The sequence below is a fragment of the Pan paniscus genome, chromosome 4, assembly GCF_029289425.2.
Source record: "Pan paniscus chromosome 4, NHGRI_mPanPan1-v2.0_pri, whole genome shotgun sequence".
Lineage (NCBI taxonomy): Eukaryota > Metazoa > Chordata > Mammalia > Primates > Hominidae > Pan > Pan paniscus.
This window is the reverse complement of record NC_073253.2, coordinates 18,947,427-18,968,095: the sequence shown is the minus strand read 5'-3', so window position 1 is coordinate 18,968,095 and position 20,669 is coordinate 18,947,427. Positions and strand designations below refer to the sequence as shown.

The window sequence follows — 20,669 nt, the reverse complement described above, 5'->3', positions numbered from 1 at the left end:
TGTCCCCAATTTCTGTAACCCAGCTACTGACACCACAGAAGGAAGGAACATGTTGCTGCCCCCATAAGCTTTTTTGTCACACTTTAGAGATAATACTATGCACTGTGTAGGCAGCTGTGATGTTTTTTTTTTTTTTTTTTTTTGGTCCCACTCAAGGCTCTCTTCCCAGCAAAAGCTCTGGGCATTGAGTCTGAAGTGGAGCAGCATCCTTGGATGAGAGGAAGTGGCCGTGATTGTTGTCAATTACAAAATGTTTGCCCTCCCTCCCACCCCAACTAAATGACAGACCAGCTTTCAGAAAGACCCTCCAAGCAGCCCTCTGGTGATGCACCTCCTCATGGCTGTCCCACAAATGGCTGTGGCCCAGTCTACGCCACACAAGGACTCTGGACAGGAAACATGTAGCTTCAAAAGATCTAGTCACAACAGGAAACTAACAAATAGGGAAAGCACTTTTGTTTCTAAGCCCTGATTAAAAATAACCCAGAGGCCATCCTTTCATGTGTTTGCTAAGAAACATTTTCAAGGAACATGCTTCCTATTCTTCTAAATAATCTCAAGGATGAAATCATTGCCATGGATTTCACCCCCAAGGGGAATCATTTTTCATCAGGACAATGTAGGTGCGGCAGCTCTTTGTGCTTTCCAATGGGCTGTCACCCATCATCAGACTTATGAATTCAAGAGCCAGGAAGGCAAAAACAATCTGGACAGATTACAGGCAGCTACCAGGTTATTTCTGGCTTCAGGCTCATAATGCAATAAAGTGCACAGCCTTAGATTTTCACACTTATTTATTATGGAGCAAAGGTAAAATGATATGAAATTGATATGATCAGTGAAAGTTGTATTTGTAAAAAAGAAATTGTTCAAAAATGCATTTAGGGCCAGGCGCAGTGGCTCATGCCTTTAATACCAACACTTTGGGAGGCTGAGGTGGGTGGATCACTTGAGGCCAGGAGTTCAAGACCAGCCTGGCCAACATGGAGAAACCCCATCTTTACTAAAAATACAAAAATTAGTCGGGCATGCTGGCACGCACCTATAATCCCAGCTACTCAGGAGGCTGAGGCACAAGAAATGCTTGAACCCGCGAGGCAGAGGTTGCAGTGAGCTAAGATTGCAACCACTGCACTCCAGCCTGGGCAACAGAGCAAGACTCTGTCTTAAAAAAAAAAAAAATGCATTTAGAAAAAAAATCGGCCAGGTGCGGTGGCTCACGCCTGTAATCCCAGCACTTTGGGAGGCCAAGGCGGGCGGATCACGAGGTCAAGAGATCGAGACCATCCTGGCTAACATGGTGAAACCCTGTCTCCACTAAAAATACAAAAACAAACAAACAAAAAAAAAATTAGCCGGGCGTAGTGGCGGGTGCCTGTAGTCCTAGCTACTCAGAAGGCTGAGGCAGGAGAATGGCGTGAACCCGGGAGGCGGAGCTTGCAGTGAGCCGAGATCGCGCCACTGCACTCCAGCCTGGGTGACAGAGTGAGACTCTGTCTAAAAAAAAAAAAAAAAAAAAAAAATCCCAGCTCTGCTCTTACTAGCTGTGGAATCTTGGGCAAGCCAGTTAACCCTCTGTGCCTCAGTTTCTTCAACTGTAAAATAGGGATGATAATAACAGCTCATGTACATTCATGATAGTCTATATGCAGCCACCAATCCACAGGCTTTACATGTATAAACTCATCTAAACCTTACAACCACCATTTGAGGTGGGTGCCGTAATTCTCCTCACTTTATAAATGCAGAGATTGAGGCCAGGGAGGGATAGTGACTTGCTCAAGGCCACATAGCTTGAAACTGGGGAGCCAGAATTTGAACCCTACAAATCTAGCCCCTAAATCTGTTAACCACCAGGATATACTGCCTATATTTGTAGAGTAATTAACTGACATACAATAGGTGCCTAATAAATGAAGATTATTGGTAAAAAATGCATTTGGGGCCAGACCATCAAAGGATGGAGTAATGGAAAACATCAGTAGGCTTGGAATCTTGTGTTTCAGTTCTGCACTGCCACAAACTTGCTTTCATTACCTTGAGCAGCTTGCTTCTGATTCTTTCTCTACAAAATGAAGGGATCAGATGATTCTTTCACAAACTATAGCTGTTTCGTTCATTATGACTAAAAGAGTGAATTCTTTTACTAGCTGATTACATAATTTGAGCTTCTCCCTTCATTTTTTTTAAAAATTTACAGAACACTTTGAAGATGTTAGTATCAAAGGAATCGGGAATGACACTTAAAATTCTAAGAGTGCCCTATATTCATGAAAGATGCATTACATGTCACGATGTATATTTATTTGGTTTCTAAAAAGGAATATATAACCAAATGCAAGGTATACTCATGTAGAGTTTAATGGGGTTTTATTGTAATTGAGATGTTCTACAATTGATTCTTTTTGTGATTATGGTTTTTGAAAACCAAACTAAACTTGAAGCTTATAACATAACATGAAAGCCTGAGGTAGGGATAGCATAAAGAGGAGAGACAGTTTTTTTCTTTTCTCTTGGCCTCTGCAGATCCACTTTCCACTCTTCTCCATTAGAACATGGACTGCATCAATGGGCTCTGTCTTCCCATTGGGTTTAGCCAACTGAAGACACCAGCAAGAGGGTGGGAATCAAGAGGAGAATGAGGTGCCTATACCCCTGAATCCCCTTTGCCTAGAAGTGGCTCTGTTGTTGTACTCAAGGCCTATCCAGTGGCTCTCTCCTGTGACCACAGCTTTCCCTCTCTATTTTCTGCTGACTTCTTCCCTTTCCTCCTTGAGGCTAAAGGTGGTAACATCTGCCTACCACTTCTTAGCCCCTTGTTGGTTTTCTCTAATTCTTGTAAATCGTTTCTTTATTAAAATGTCCACAGTTGCCCTAATGCAACTTACCATGTGTTTCCCCATAAGGACACTGATGAAAACAATTAAATTCTATATCCTTGCTATAAAAGATAAAATTTGGCTATTTAATATAATAAGTATGTATTTTTTTTAATTTTGAAGCTGTTCTTCTCTATAAAGTGAAGAACTTCTACAGAATTGAGAGGCAGGAAAAGTCTTTGCCTAAATTTACCTCCTCCTTCTGTTTCCTTAGCAAGCACTCAATACCAAACCATTCTAAATCAGAACATAGAGAAAATTAGATTTGGTTCAAATGCTATTCAACATTTCCACATTTTTTTTTTCCTGCAAAGATGTATAGGCTATATTCAACTATCCATTTTCTAGGAATCCGTATCTATTGACTCGCTGGCAAATCATATTCAGGTCCTGTAGCAACTTTGGCATGGAACTAATTTGTTCCTCCAGTTGTTAAAAAGAAAAGCTCCCCTCCCCCATTTACAATGGGTGATGTAAGCTTCACATTAAAATGCCAAGCTATAGGGACAATCCTCTGTTTTACCTCCAACTTTGGAATTGTATGCAACTCCAACCCCGCATTTGTGATTATTTGCTTGCATGGCAATTTCTCCTGCACATCTGGTCCCGTGTCTGAGGATTGAAAAATAAGAATTATAAAACATACAGAAGAACAAACATTTGTTTTGCTATGAATGAATTAATGGGGCATAGGTATATTAACTTTTTGTCGGCCTTGTTACTGTTTTTGTTTGTTTGTTTGTTTTAAATTAGTATAACATAAAACTTATGTTCAGATGAAGGGCACAAGTATTAGAGACAAAGTATGTGATTTCAAATTCTGGCTTCTGCCATTCACTAAGGGTGTGACCTTGGGTAAGTTACTTGTCTGCAAAGGCTTGGTCACATGACAAATTATATGTAAAACACTTAGAACAGTGGATGGCAGATAGTAAGAACACAGTGAGTGTTAACTATTGATACTATTATAAGAACTCTGACATTCAGAAACAATTTCAGAGAAATGGCTTCTGCTTTGTACTTTTTGGTAGCAAAGTGGCTCCTCACTTTTCTCCCTAGTGACTGCCCTGGATTAGATTATCCTTGATCAGCCTAAGTAGGATATCCTAGAACAAGTGCCCTATTAAGCCCTCCTCCTCTCCTCTAAATATATGCCACACTAAAATGTCTGAAGATTATCTGGTACCAAGAGGAGCTTGAGATATTTGCAAGACATTACCAGCTAATTGGAAAGCCAAGATGCTCCTGAAATCCCAACTGGGGCCAGAAGCCTGAACATGATTGGTTTTGCAGTCAAGCAAAGAGGGTAATTTATGATTTCAGAGTATTTGGAAGAAAAATGCATCTTCAAAACACCAAATTCCACCACTAAAGCATCTATTCTGAAATTCTGAGGATGATAATTGTCTTTTCCCACCACCATCCTGACTCAGGAGGGCCAATAAGCCAAAAGCACATTAATGTGAATTCATTTATTTCGTGATTTTATTCTATTGTGGAAACAACCTGTAATAGTGTGAAGGCTGTTGGTGGCTTGGGGGAGCCTACCAGATATACCAACATAGAGTGAAAGAGAGGAAGGGTTAGCTCGGAGCAATAATGTTGGCCAGTTACATTTCAATTCTACTATACTGGCCATCTATTAATTCAGCATAGCATGGAATATAAAATTCCTAAATTGACTGGCCATCAAGAAGAATTGTTCGACTTCTCCTTTTCCTAAAGTAGCAAAGATGATTTCCTGGTCTCCTTCCACAACATAAGATTCCTGCTCCTTCATGTTAATCCTGGCTAGGAATTCTAAGTCAGGACAATATAATTATCTTTAATTCAAGATCTTTCCTGATGCAGCAAACACCTGCTTCTTTTATGTATGCTAGCATTTTCCTGTTTGGGGAAGCAGCCCTCCTGACTTTTTGTGATTTTTTTCAATCATGGGGCCCCTCCTCTCAGACAACTTTCAAGGACTGATGTAGATTATAGGGAAGAAACTCCACTCTTTCTTGAGAATTATGAGCTTTAAGTTCCATGTGAGTCATATGGGTCTTGCTCTGCCAGGCAGGATTCTCTTGAAAGTGAAGCCAAGCAGAGGCGAGCAGCACTAGAGATGGAAACAGAGTGCTTGGTGTCCTGAGAACATATTGTTTGAGCTCTTGGATCTTGAAACATCAGAAACTAGAACATCACTTGGGTGAATATTTTTAAAATCCCTTTGTTATTTAATCTTTGAGTTAGGATTCTTTCATTTGCAACTGAAGCTGTCCTGACCACACCATTCTCTGAGAAAAGTGCACACATCTGAACATACAGAAGGCAACTTATGCTTTGTGGATGGATTAACGCTCTTTGCCTTAGTAGAAGGAGTAATTCAGTTGTCATCTCTGAGAAATGTACTTCCAGAAGTCACCACTGCCTTCTTATATATTTCCATCTATACAGGATGGGAGACAGGGCTCAGGTCAGCAAAAGAATCCAGTGCAGGTCTTCAGCCTGAGCCAACAGAATCAATCTGCTGACAGACATCCCCAGGTTTGTGCCTTTGTCCTAAAAAATGATGCAGTGGGACAGCACCTATTATTTATCTCTCCTTGTATATGGACGACTATTCTCTAGTGAGAGCTGCAGGAGGATCATGGTACGAATATGCATTGACATGTTTTCCTCCTCTTATCCTCAGGTTCCACCTCCAAACGTTGAGAGAAAGAAAAGTGTTCCTATGTCATTCTTTATAGGCCGCAGCTCTTTTTCTTTTCTAAGTGAGGTGCTGCGGTAAAAGAACTTTCTATTACCTTAGAACAATGGTAGTAACTGGCATTTAAACAAAATGATTTGTTTAAAAATTATTCCATGAGATAGTTTAAATACTACCCTTATTCTGGTTAAAATATCCTTGTCACATTTGTTATTTAACTAGAAAAACAATCTGTAATTGGTGTTGAAATAATGAATACAGATTTATGCCAGCTTAATGGTAAGCATTACCTGCACTGTTAAGATTTTATTATTTAGTGATTCCTCTTTTGACTTTCAGAGTAGCATTCAAATGTAGCTTCTATTAATCTCATTTACATGGTAATAAAGAACAACAGCAATACTGATAGTTTGAAGAGATAATAACCTTGGAATTGGGGTATAATACCTCTCCAATTGCTGTAAAGGCCAAGACAAAATGGAGCCATTCATTTTCCAAACCTAAGGGCTTTATGTCTGACAACATGCTAGAAGGCAAATCTACTTTTTATTATACCTTCTGATAAATGATAAGGATGCCACCTTTTTGGTTGATAGTCAAGAGGATCCTGAGAGAGAGTTGCTCAGTATGTCATTTCCAAATAGCAGATTCTGAATTGGCTCAGAAAATTGACTTGTCTCTGCTGCTCCCATCGGATGATATTATTCTTGTCATGTTGATTTCTCACTGAAAGAAGGTCTACCTCAGTTACTAAATGAGAAGCTGTGATCATTATCATCATCATCGTCACCACAGCAAACACTTACTTAACTTTTTTGTGTACCAGTGTCCAAGCCATACATATGTGTATGTCCAAGCCAAATATCCTTGTCACACATGTTATTTAAGCCATATATATATACATATGCACACATATACATATATGGCTTAAATAACAAGTGTGACAAGAATATTTTAACCAGAATAAGGGTAGTATTTAACTATCTTGTGGAATAATTTTTAAACAATCAATTTGTTTAAATGCCAGATATACAGATATAGATATAGATAAATAATCTACCTCATTAAGTTAGAGGTATTAAATGAGTTTATATGTATATATATATTAAGTGAGATATATATATATATATATATAACCTCACTTAAACCCCTAACTCAATGAAGTATTATATATGTTATATAATACTTATTTAATATATATATATATAAACTCACTTAATACCTCTCTCTCTCTCTCTCTCCCTCTCTCTCTCTCTCTCTCCCTATATATATATATACTCACTTAATACCTCTAACTCAAGGAAGTAGAGATTCTTTTTCAAAAGATGATAAAACTTAAACACAAAGAAGTTAAATAATTTGCTCAAGATCACCCAACTACTAAGTGGCAGATCTAAAATTTGACCTAAATTTGGCTCCCAAGTCTGCTCTTAACTGTTGGGCTATGACATGCTCTCTCAGTGCTGTGTGGAAGATTCACAGCAGGCTATGATCTGGAAGCTCAGGGCTTTCAGGCACAAAACAAATAGCATTATATGGGCTGCTTCCCTGGGGCCTTTGCAGCTAACTCCCTGAGTCAGGGAAATTATATTTTATTTTAATTATTATATTCATATATATAAAACAACTATTATAAATGCTGTGCTGTGAGATCCCCTTTGTTTTGAGGAAGGTCTGAGTGTTCCATCTCCTGACTGGAAAAACTCCAGAGAATGTCATTTCATCAAGAATTCGCCCACTACGCAGCCATCGTACAAGTTATCACCCACACTGGATCCTGGGGCCAGACCCAGGATCTGCCTGGAAGGACCGTATACTGCCTAGGAAGGAGCCAGTGCCTCCATCTAAGTCTCCTCAAGTGTCTGGGAACAGATTTCCCGTAGTCTTAACCAAGGGGGTGGAATGAAAGTTGTTTCTACTCCACTCTAAGAAGGCTTATTATTCCAAGTCCTTATTACCCATTTCCTCAGGAAGTTCATTTAAGAAACATAGGGAGAAGGTACGTTGTCACCCAGTTTAGGGGAAGAAAATGGAATAGAGGCAGAGAGAGGTAAGTGATTTCCCCAAGGTCACCCTCTACTCTGGGAATTGGCAAAGCCATAACTACATTGCAAGGCTGTGCCCCAAAAGAGTAGATGTCCTTACTGGTCCTGCATTATCCTGCTTCAGACATATAGCAAAAAGTTTGTCTGAGGGTCTGCTGTAAGCTCTCGAGACACTCCCACTTTGCTCCAAAGGTACCCTTGCCAGTGGTTCCTATTGTATTTTTACTGGAATGTTTTCACCTCTAAGGGATATTTGCGGTTAACCCCTTTACTCACCCTCAAAGAAATAAATGGTACTGAAAGAAGTCATATCCCAGAACTATCCACAAGCCTCCCATTCTCCCCAAGGAAGAAATAAACACCCAGAAGTTGAGGCCAAGTCCATGTACCCCAGCCTCCCATCCTGGGGTTTGTTGGCTGTCTGGAGGGAAGACAATCCAAAGAAAGAAATAACTTTAGATCAATATTACTGTACCAGCCACTTGGGAGTTCTGAGGGAGAATAAGGAAGGGAGGGAGGGAGGGAGGAAGGAAGAGAGGGAGAGAGAGAGAGAAAGAGAGAGAGAGAGAGAGACAGAGACAGACTTGTCTGACCCAAGTTGGGTAACAGTCCAAGAGACAGAGCCATCCAGAGAGAATAAAGAAGCACTTCATGTGACATATACCAAGAGCTATTAGATGCTTGGCTTTTTCCATCCTCACTTGTAGCAACAAGCCCTAATTTTGACCTTGGCTTTGATCATTTTGGTGCAAGTCTCTTCTGTGTAGAGAGAATGAAGAGGAAAGTTTGAATGTCTCCTTGATGTCTGTGAGAACATCGGTATGAACAAAGATGGTCTCTCCCATGGGCATGGACACTTTGAGGGTCCACATGCCTAGAGGGTGAAGTTTCTTTGGGACTAGGAGAGAAGTTGAAAGTCTCTTGCCTCTGGGTCTTTCTTTCACCTCTCACTTTAGAAGATCTTGCTCTTGGCCTCTGTGGCTCTTGGCCTCTCTCACCATAATGTGGCTTCAAGGGACAGAGAGTTAATCTGGGAGTCGGGTGCTGTCTCCTCTCTCTTTCCTATGGCCTTATAGCAGCAGGAACTCTGGAGGAGACTTCCGGCTGGCTCAATGCCCTGGAGACTGTGTTGGATTCAGGGGCCAGACCTCAGAGGCATTTCTCTTGTCTGGAGTTTGGCCATGCTCTTCTGAGAGAACTGGTGAGGGTGACTGTAGCCACCGTCGGAAGTTGTGGGCATTGTTCATATCCATTTCTTTACATATATTTCTTTTCATGACTAACATAAAGCATGTTGTTAAGAGTAAAAGATTCATAGAGGAATTGAGGGGAGGGATGGCTCAAAGTGTGTACTCTTTATGTCTCAAACATTCTTTCTAAAGCTACAACAGTTCAGTAACATTTGAGAGGAGAATTTCATAATGTAAGAAGTTTAATGAAAATATGGTTCTATAAACCAAAGGGAATATAAAAATAGAAACTTTGGTTTCTGTTTTAAAAGCAACACAATATTGTGGTATGGATGTTGTGCATTAACATTTCCTGAGCACTGAAATGTGGATGAAATGTATGGTATAATTTTCTCAAACAAGATAAAAGCATTGTAAAGTACTTTATTTCACACAAATGCATATTTACTCACTTATTCTCGTTTGTGGGATCGTATCGGGGAAATGGATCATGGTCATTATCATTAAAATCATAGCTAGCCTCTGGATCCTAAAGAGACAACAAAATATAACACTGTGGCAGCATTTAAAAAAAAAAAAAAAAGCATCACTTCCCAAGCCTCTTACCCTATGCCTTCCCATCCTGGCTGATAGCTCAAAAGCCTGCATTTTAGAGTTTCTGGCCGAGTCACTGAATATTTATTTTACCCACAAACCAGGCAGAGACAGAACACAGACAGAACACAGCCAGGTGAGCCAGCATTCAATTCTCAGTGAATGTTACCAAGCCTATGGTTCACAGGCACTCATGGGATATTGGAGTTGGAAGGAATTAGTTTACTTAGTTCAGTCATCTCAGTTTTCAGATGAGAAAACTGAGGCCCAGAGAAGTTAAATGACTTCCCTAAGGCCATAAAGCTAGTTAGTGACACTTTGACACTCATCTCTCTTATGAATATAGGTGCAAAGAAGTGGCTGAGGGTGGGACTCAGGTCCATGGTGCTCTCCTTCAGCCTCCCAGGCACACTAAATAAACATGTAATTTAATTTGAGAGAGGGTGCTTGAAATTCAAGACAAGCTTCCAGGTTCCACTCCCTTTTCCAACCCAATAGCTACACTTAAACTCCTCCTGCATACCCTTACTGTTACTTTTCAATGCTTTCTGTATATTTCAATCATTCCTAATTTCTACTCTGTGCTACTATTTTTCCTTCTTTTTTCCTTGGCTCTTTAGCTTGGTGTTATAGCTGGGGAATGTTTGATAGGTGGAAAGGATGAGAGAAAAACAAGGGATAATCTTAAAGATGAAACACCAGCCTCCTGATCTAAAGACCTAAGATATATGATGGTGTTCATATTATATTATAAACTTAATAAACAATGAAGCAAATTGTTTTTATTTATTTATTTTCCCATTTCTAGAAAACTTTTCCTTTCTCAGCTTGGCATAGGTGCATTGTGTGGTATTCACTTTGGATTTGCATGGAAGGAATCACATTCATATAATTTTACAATGTCAGGGATATAGACTCATAAAAGAGGTGAGGAGAGAAACTGTGACAATGATCTCAGGCAAGGGGCTTGATTTGATTACTTTAATGCCCCAAACACTGAGCAACTCAAAGTCATCCGATTTTGGTAACTTAATTGGTGTAGGCACTGCCCCTTCTTCTCCCAACACATATACTTTTGTACAATTTTTGATCCCACTGAATTATTTCAATGCCCACTGGTACAACATAAATTCATATAAGCTAGTGGGAAGTGGGAGAAGGGACATAACCTTGGCCCATAATCCCAGGGACTGACACCAGAGCAGCATCCCCTTGAAAAGAAGGAAAGCCCTAACTGTGTGTCTGCACAGACAGCTCCCTAAGTCACAGTCATGAGAAGGCACACACTTACATAGTTGGCATAAATGTCCGTGTGATTCCACTCCAAACCATCATCCAGTACGGTGATAACAACTCCTTTGCCCGTAATGCCTTTTTGCCAAACAGGTATCACATGAAGGTCCAGCTTGGGCAGGGCTGCCGTCATCCTGGTATCTTGCTGGTAAAGAAAAACAATGAAGCATTGATAAAATCATCATTTGCTTGCTACAAAATGGGCACTTCAGTTCCAACCTGGAGACCCATCTTTCTTTTTCCTTGGGTCACTCTACTCTTTAGAAGAAGCCAATTCAGTGAAATGAGAAAACAAAGTCGAGAGTAAGGCCAAATGAACCCCCAGAGTGCTGCTCTTCTCCCGATTGTCCCAAATGGACATCACTTGAAAAGATGAATCACCTGTGCTCCTTCTCTTTGAACTACATGGCTTTGAAGAATTTTATCCCTAAATTTCTTTCATTTATAATAACATGCTCAACCCTTTCATCTATGGAAGCTCTATTTGATAGTCGATGTTTTCATCTCCCCCCAAATCCTGATTCTCCATTGCCACATTGAGCTCTCATTATATTGCCTGGTGCATAGTCGTTCATGAATGTTTTAGAATTTTTCTTCTAAAGGAAAAAGCAGAACCTGGAATGCTCAGGAGACTGTGATTGCCTCAGGAATTGCAATGTGATTGCCTATTTTTAAGTATGAGTGATTTAGGGGGTAAGTGTCTGTGAGAGGAGATTCAGGGTTTTCCTTTTAAAATACATTTTCTGATAGTCAGAGTGTGGGACTGTACAGGAGATAAGTACAGGGTAGCAAGGGAACACAGATATAAGCACATTTCTAAGCATGTGAGACAGAGACAGTAAAAGAATGCCAGGTACCCGGTGAAAGGGTCAATAAGAAATCTATAAATAACCACAATCAAAAGTGTCAGCGAAGGAGCTGCCCTCTTGCTTTTGTGCCCTCCTCCCCATAAAGAGGTTGGGGGGTGGGGTGACAAGTATTTGCCAGGCTGCTATGAAGCTGAATCACAGGAGGCTGGAACTGTACACAGATTGTTGGCCAAAGTCGGAGAAGAAGGCCTCTATGTCAGTTGCAGGAACAATTTTAGACTGTAGTTGTTAAGAGTATGGACTCTGGAGTCGTGAATTATAGTCCCACCACTAGCAGCCATGGATTTTGGCAAATTATTCTACTTTCCAATATCTCTGTTTTTCCATCTGTTAAATGGGCATAATTACTATTTCTACAACACAGACAATCATGAGAACAAAATGAATTAATTCATATCAAACATTTTAGAATAGTGTTTGTCACACAGGAAATGCACAAGTGTTAACTGATAAGTCTCTTCTGCTGCAATGAGCAAATACTTAAGATAGTGGCAAGAGGTCAGGTGCGGTGGCTCATGCCTGTAATCCCAGCACTTTGGGAGGTTGAGGCGGGTGGATCACCTGAGGTCAGGAGTTCGAGACCAACCTGACCAATGTGACAAAACCCCATCTCTATTAAAAATACAAAAATTAGCTGGGCATGGTGGCGGGCATCTGTAATCCAAGCTACTCCAGAGGCTGAGGCAGGAGAATCGCTTGAAGCCAGGAGACAGAGGTTGCAGTGAGCTGAGATCATGCCATTGCACTCCAGCCTGGGCAACAAGAGCAAAACTCTGTCAAAAAAAAAAAGAAAGATAGAAAGAAAGAAAGAAAGAAAGAAAGAAAGAAAGAAAGAAAGAAAGAAAGAAAGAGAAAGAAAGAAAAGAAAGAAAGAAAGAGAAAGAAAGAAAAGAAAGAAAGAAAGAAAACGTAGGGTCAAGAGAAACTGATCCCCTTTTCTATCCCTTATGCAACAAGAGTATGTAAGTCTTAGCTTGTGTTTTTCAAGAGAAATAATCTTTTATAAAATTCTCAACAAGTCCTTCTATTAGCCTATACTACTACCATACAGACGTAACATTAAACAGAAGAGAGGACACCCTGCAGGTAGACAGCAACACTTAACAATTTCTCCGCTCAAGGATTTGGTAACTATCTTAAAGGTAGAATGGTTTGCAAGTCTAGACATTTGCAATGGACTTTTCTTGTGTTCCTTCTTTTAACCTCTTTCAGAGATTCTCATCTGTGTCATATAAGAATTGTCATTCAGGGTTGTATATGCCAAATTATGTTCACCATACTCTGTGAGTGCTTTAAAGGGTTCTAAAGAATAACTTTAACCAAATGAGATTTTTGCCATAAGTACTGTTTTTGGAAACCCTAACCTGCAAGATATTATTTTTCTGCATTTATCCCAAATAAACTTAAGAAGACAAAAAATACAACCTATTTTTTTCACAGCAGCTAAAGATATCTGTTTCCAACATCCTTACTCAGCAAAACAGAAGAGGCAGATCAAGAAGGTCCCATCAGCCCTAATCTCCAGACAATATAGCTCCCTATGAAATTCTCCATCATGAAAAAAAAAAATCCATGTTGCAAATGTAACAACGTAAAGAAGCCAGGTCCCAGGTCCCACCCACACAGTCCTTCTGTAGGTACTTACCAAGTACCATTGCTGATTCCACATGGGATCATTGAAGAGATTTAGTGCTGAGTCCCTTAGAGCTGAACGTTTACTTCTTTCTTTTTCATACTGTTGTTCAGCCCATATCACCTACAAGGATTTTTATAGCAAGAAAATCAAAAGTCAAATATCTACCTCTGTATACTTCCTCTAACTATCGCCAGTACCCTTCCCATCAGAGTTCAGGCAGCTCTGCAATATTTTCATTTGACTACAGATTAAACTGGCACCTCAGTGAGAAGAAGGGATTGCCCACTGGGGAGATGAATATTTCCTCTATTACAGTAAAGTGCACCTTTAGGGGGAGGAGAAGCATTCAGTGAAATGATAATTCCCTAAATTATTTACATTGTGGTTACAGTGGAAGCAAAAGTTCAGTCTGATTTCATCAGCAAATGGACCATAATACTCATTTTTATATCGAGGTTTCAGGGCTCCATGGCTGAAAATTTGTCTGCTTTTATGGATTGAGTCAACAAGCCAAGAGACTGCTGTTATAATGCTTTTATAGATTAATTTATCTGTCTTTACATACAACAGGTAGAAATTGCAAATATTTTATAAAGTAAGAATGGTGCTATATCCATGCAAATTTGAAACTCCCTCCCCTGTGCTTCGACCTCTGCTTAAAAGTATTTAATATGAGACACAGATCCTGGGTGATGAATGAGCACTACTGACCACGCACACTTACCATTAATTCAGTCTCATGTATTATGCAAAGAGATCTGACAATACGAAAATTACCTGCCCCATATTTACAGCATAATCCTATTATACTTGAAGCCCTGAGAGAGTGAGGGGCTGCCTTGTAGTTATATTCATTATGAGATAATTCTATACTCTTATTTTTCTTGGCAACATGACTATTTCCTACCCCAAACACATCTTTTCTGCTGTATGCATGATGACAATTCAGTGTGTGGTGGAATATTGTTAATGTGAGAGTACCATGAATCAGCTCCAAAAATAAAAACCGAAAAATAATTTGCAACTGAAGGATAAAACCATCCACTAAGACTGCCCTCAATTTTCAATTAAAAATATACTGCAAACCTATTAAAAATAATGGGAAGAACCTGAAAGCTAGAAATTAGTCACTATGATTTATTTTTAAAGTGCTTGTATTTTCAAGCTTAATTGTTTTGGCTTAAAATACCTCAATGCTTGGAATGCTGCCTATCATCTGAGTTGATCTCTGGAAGCTGACTGCTAGGGAATAAGTACTAATCTTTGAGGTAGAGGGTCACTTACACTTGGAGATTTTATTAACAGACTTGTAAAGATAGACTATTGCTGCATTTCACAGGGCTGATTTGAAAGAATATTATCCTCCATCAAAAAAGAGCCATAAAATGAAAACCAAGAGCAATTTTTTAGAAATGGGATATAAGAGGAGGCACTCTGCCATCTGATCAGATAAACATCCAATTGTAGAAAACAGTTTTATGATTAATGTCATTAACTCAGAATCATGTATTAATCTCTAGAAGAGCAGACTGAATGGTATAGAGGAAAATTGGTAGTGTCTTTCTATTATGCATTATAGGTATCATGTACTTAATTATAAATAATACTTTTGATCTGGAAAGAGCATTGAAGATCATCTAATTCAACCTTCCAATGCAAGTTTCTATGGTTCCAGAATGTTTCCTAAAATAAAATTATTCTTGGGCTAATTTTTTACAAAGTTATACCTGTGCTGGAGAATGAATTCTTAGCTTTTTTTCATAATGTCTTGAGATTCCACCCCTCCCCCGCCAAATCAGCTATCAAGGGGATGTATAAAGAGTAGAATGGGCCATCTTCATTGTCATGAGATACTTTGAGTAAGAATAACAGTTAGGTATGCTCTATTCTGTCCAATTTTCTCCTATGAAAATGAGAAGGCAGGTCAGTTTGAGTTCTATGTGCATTAATGGGCATGCAGTTTGGGCATGCATTTAGGCAAAGAAGGAAATCTCTCTTCTGCTTAGCCCGGGGACTAAGCCTAGCCAGAGTGCTAGAAGTTATTCTGCTTTTCAGAGCCCACACACGATGAGCCCTCTCCCTTGAAGTGAGTAAGGGAAGACCTCAGTGGACAAGAAACTTCTGTAATAAGGTCCAGGGCCTCTGATTTGGTCTCCCACATCAAGCAATAACTTGACAAAAAAGAGCTAGCAGTGGGTGTAGATGAGCTATAGGGTCACTGTCCGTGGTCCTAATACAGCATTGTCAGGATGTTGTTGTTTCTTTTACATTCGAACACTGGTGACCCAGGCCATTCCCATTCCCCACCCTCATAATTTGTCTTTTTCTTCTTCTTTTAAAAATTCTATCAGTTTCAGAATGAATAAAAGGGCAAATTATCTTACAGTCCTCATGAATTTCATCTACTTTCAACAGTTCTATCACCTTTCTGTCACATAGATATATATTTTCCCCCTGGGAAGTTGAAAGGATGTTTTTAATCCTCTCACCAAGAGGATCTCTCATTCTAATTCTCCAGGGTGTCCTAGGTAACAAAAATTATGTACACAGATATCAGGCGAATCAGGATAAATTTCTTCCAGTATGGCATTTCTTTGAGAAAAGGCAACACTGTATGAAAATTACAATACTCCCAACATAGTAAACATTTTCTAATATGTTTGTTGACCTTGAAAATAGACTTCAAAATCAATAGGTACATTAGCTATCTATTCAAACTGCCTCTACCTTATTTACCTATATTTATTTCTGCTGTAACCTAATCATTGAACCAAGATACAAACTAGGATGAAAAGAGATCAGATGGTTTGAATCCAACAATAGATTACTTATGGAAACATTTGCCTCATGAAGACATGGATTTACAGTTCTCTCATAAACACTAGCTCCTTATACAGCAAAACCAAATAGAAATAATAGACTTTTTTTTCAGTTATACTGAAATGTTGTTGAAAGTAAGGCCCATGTATTTCTTTGAGCCCACATTGGTATTAAAGTGTTTGGTACATAATAGGTACCTGATAAAACGTTGTTGATTGACTGTATTGTCAAACATTTTTATTAGTGCTGCCCTCTCATTTTAAATATTCACTTTCATGCTCTTAGACTGAATTTGTGAGTGTACATATAAAATTAACTTTAGATATATATGTAATTATATAATTAAACTGCGTATATATGTGTAAAATTAACTTTGGCTCAACCAATTCAACCCAATCTTGTTATTATTATGTGCCATTATAATTTTATGGAAAGAAATTAGAAATAATACAGATAAACAATCTTGGTCACAATAAAAAAGAACCACATTTGCAAAATGCTTCTGTTTTTATTAGAAATCATAAAGAAAGCAGATAAGTTAGAGTATTGGTTTGAAGACAAATGTACAACACTTACACGATCATCATCAGATAATCTCTTAGTGATATGAAAGGCACTCCTTCGAGACCTTCTGGGGTGGTTTTTATGTTTGAATAAGTAGTGATTTTCAAGTGAACCAATCTATAAAAGGAAAGAAGTAAAATAAATATCCACGTTCCCAAACAAGTATATATGGACTAGTTTAAAACTCAGCTAACTTAGAGATAGGCAACTTTTATTAAGCCCATTCCTGGTATCTGAAATTAATATTTTTTTTCTTTTTTAAACTTTTAAGTTCCGCAGTACAAGTACAGGTTTGTTACATAGGTAAACTTGTGTCACGGGGTATTTTTGTACAGATTATTTCATCACCCAGGTATTAAGCCAAATACCCATTAGTTATTTTTTTCTGATCCCTTCTCTTCTCCCACCCTCCACCCTCCAAAAGGCCCCAGTATATGTTGTTCCCCTCTATGTATTTACGTGTTCTCATCATTTAGCTCTCACTTATGAGTAAGAACATGCAGTATTTGGTTTTCTGTTCCTGTGTTAGTTTGCCAACAATAATGGCCTCCAGCTCCATCCACATTCTTCATGAAGAAGGCACTGATAGAGGTCTTAAGATGACCCTCAGAATATTATTGCTTTAGTTCACAGTATATTCATTAGCTCACAGTAGGAGGCTAGTGATGCTTCTATTTTACACACATTGGAGGAAATACATGTTTTTCATGTGTGACAATATCATATTAAAATGCTCATTTAATCAAATATATCTGTTCAAAGAACAATTATTTGTGGTAAGCAGGCAAACACCTGGGATACTATCTATGGTCAGTGCCACTTTCCACTAAAATAAATTATCGTTGTTATAAAATGTAGCCATTTAATTCATAGTGATAAATTGCTATTAGCCACTATTAGTGATCGTTTGATTTTCCACTAATTCAAGGCTTTCAGAAAAGAACATGCTACATTTAGGGCAGTTGTCCCACTTTAGAGGGTGTATACTTCTCTGGGTATCTATTGACACCTTTGGTTCATTTAGGACTATATTCATTATTCTTTTGAGCTAGTCTCCCTTTACTCAGTACTAAATTTGAGGCTACCAAATCCTCTAGGTAACCCTGCATTTTTAAAATTAAGAAACAAACAATTGGCAACAGTATATTACAGAAGAAACGTGTTCTTTAAATTGGTGATTCTCATCGCCCAGAGAATTTTAAAATAGAGAAGCTTAGGCCCTGCTCCAAGCCTGAATCTCAGTGAATCTTCCTATAAGCTGTGGATGGAACTGGGTAGAGAAATCAGCAGCCGCAGAAAAAGATCACCAGTGCTTAGCTCTGTTTTCTCTGCTGTCAACTGGTTTTTCTTCTTGTCACTACCTTAATCCAAGCTTTATCCTGAGGCAATAAGGTACCCAATATAGTAATGCTAAATTAGTGTAATTTTAGTAATATTAAACAAAAAGAGAAATAAGCAGAACCAGGAACGTGCTATCAGCCTTCTACAAAGAATTATTATTCTAATAAAATAATTTTGTTGTTTGTTTTAAAACTTTTGTTAGTAATGCCATTTTAACTAAAAATGGATAGAGGAAAGATAGTATTGTAAATCATATATAAATATAGATGGTTTTCCCCCACTATTTGTTAATGCTTTTGTGACTATGCTATCCCTTACCCAAAGATCCTCCCAAGAATGATGATGTATTGTTTTTTACTATTAAGATTTATGTTTATTTATTTTGAAAAGCAGTTTTCACATTGAATGGTCTAGGTTTAGATGCATGCCTAGAGCTAACAGGTGGGAAAAAGAAAAGAGATTTAGTTTTTGCTGTCTTCCCCAGTCTCCTCCTACCAGTGCTATTTAGCCTTTCAGTAGCTGCTCAAGGAATACACAATTAAATCCCCAGTGTCCACCCCCATAGGTCATACATGATTTGTATGATGTCCACAGTACCCACCAGCACAATTTCATCTGCTACTCATACCCTCTTTGGGTCTCAAAAATTCCTAATAATTGAGTGCAATTCCCAGACTTACTACTAAACTATATTATGTCTCACTGTTTTCCCACAAGCTGTTTTCTATGCCTAGACTGTCTTCTCCGATCTCATTACGTTCTCCTGGCAACCTCTGACTCCTCTTCCCGGAGCAAATGTTTTCTCCTTTGGGCAGTTTTCATTCACCCCTCCCAAATTCCCTACTACTTTCATTCCTTCAACCAATGAATATTGAGACTTCAAGTACAACTTCTATTATTACACAAATTACAATCAGTTGCAATCATTTATCTCTAAGCTAGTCTCCTCTAGATTCTTGATTACTTGAGAGCGTTTCTTTCCCTCCTCTTATTCCTCAGCCCCTAACACGGAGCCTGGCACGAGGGCAAGGGCTGGCCAAAAGCAAAAGACTCATCTGCTGCTGGGACACCAGGAAGCCAATCTGCATTGATTTTCTTTCGGGCATTTCAAAGACAATTTGGTTTATAAAGTTGGGAATGAAGCCTCTAGCAAGAGCAAGCGAATTCCCCAGAGGGTTCGGTCTACAGAATCGCCAACGCCCCCGCCGATTACTCATCCGTGACTCCAGCGGCGTCTCAACCACCACCTCCAGAAAAAACGCGCCAAAATGTTTTACAACTGCCTCCTCCCACGCTTCAATGCAGACCAACTTCCCAAGCAGGGGGCGAGGGCTTGATTCTGAGCCAAGGAAAGGAAAGCTCTAGACTAGAAGTCACACTCCCTAGGGTCCCCTCGGAATCGCTCAGCTATAAGCAGTCTCCCACTTAATGTCTTGACGCCCACCCACCTCCAACCAGCTACCTATCGACCAAGCCTTCACTTGGACAGGCAACAATAAGCTGAAATTCCCGGGAAAACGATTACGTACTTGGCTGAAGAACAAGAAAGAAATAGATCCCTTCCCCATAGTCAGTTCGGCATCTCGACCCTGCAGTGGGACTGGCCGGGCAAAGTTATGAAGCTTGGACTTTATAAGTTCCCAGTGAAAAGCCGGAGCTCCCTAGAGAGTCGCGGGGATAGATGGTCCCGTGTCTTTCACCCACCATTTCTCCCCCCAGCTTCCCAGGCTACTCCGCGGCCTCCCAACCTCCCGGTCGCGAGTCCCAGCAGCTGGCACTCTTCCAATGCCCTGGGCGTGCCCTTACAGGCTGCCAGGGCGGACAGCCCCAAGCCTGCTTAGCCCCTTGCATCAGTACTTGGATCTGATGCTGCCATATTGAAAAGAAGGCAACAGCCGGCTCCTGACGCAGACCGCCTCAGTCCCGGGGGATGGAGCGCACTGCTTCTCCCGGGGGCACTTGGTTGGTAAGAGCTTGAGTGTATCTCAAGTTCTCTGAACAAGCGTGGAGGGATTTTTCTTCCAAACCGCGCGGGAACGGATTTCAATTCTAGAGCGGCCAACAGTAAGCATAAGCCCTACCCAGCTGCAGCGGCTTCCTTCTGCTTGGCTGCGCCCAGCCCAAACAGTAAATAATGCAAGCTTTCTCTCTCTCCAAGCGCGACAGGGGCGAGGGCTGGAGCAGCTCCTTGCTCTTTGCTACTCTGGGCTCTGGAGAGTGCAACCTGGGGCTCCCACTTGGAAGACCGCGCTCCAGTCCCGCCAGTCCCCTGGGGCCCCAGAAAGTTTCTTGAAAGTGGAAACTCTTACCTGACCCAAAAGGTCATAGCCCAGCTCCTCGGCGATGGCCGAGGCTGCTTCCGGGCCCCCGGGGATCTCCGCTGCCCATTCATTGACAAATTGCCTTTTCGCTTTTGCACTGTTCAGTGCACACCAAGCGCAAAAGAGGACGAAAGCAATGCGCTGCAGACTCCAGGCTCTTCGCTCCATGGCTCACACACTCGCTTGAACACGAGTGGGAAGGGAAGAGGAAAAAGAAGCAAGATAGGAGAAAAGCCAGACAGACTCCCCCTTCCCACCCTCGGGCTCTGGACCACTCCTGGCTCCTGGTTGCTCTGCGAAGAGCTAGGAGGCGCGCGAGGAGAGGCTGGGCGGCGGCGAGCGCTCAGTGAAGCGCTTCGGTCTCCAGGCTGAGTGGAGCCCCAGCCCTTCCCAGCCAGAATGGAAATGAGTGTTTACACGTCAAA

The 20,669-nt window shown here is 40.2% G+C and overlaps 1 protein-coding gene across 1 annotated transcript in view; it reads right to left on the bottom strand.

Moving 5' to 3' along the window:
- Positions 1-20,669, bottom strand: part of PCSK1 (proprotein convertase subtilisin/kexin type 1) — a 42,494-nt gene extending 21,825 nt beyond the window's left edge. The window contains exons 1-6 of the mRNA XM_003822752.6: positions 20,233-20,669; positions 16,595-16,699; positions 13,208-13,318; positions 10,692-10,838; positions 9,259-9,335; positions 3,403-3,491 (exon numbers count right to left, since the gene is read on the bottom strand). Of these exons, the coding sequence (XP_003822800.2) occupies positions 3,403-3,491; positions 9,259-9,335; positions 10,692-10,838; positions 13,208-13,318; positions 16,595-16,699; positions 20,233-20,412 (709 nt within the window). The 5' untranslated portion in view covers positions 20,413-20,669. The remainder of the gene's footprint in view (positions 1-3,402; positions 3,492-9,258; positions 9,336-10,691; positions 10,839-13,207; positions 13,319-16,594; positions 16,700-20,232) is intronic.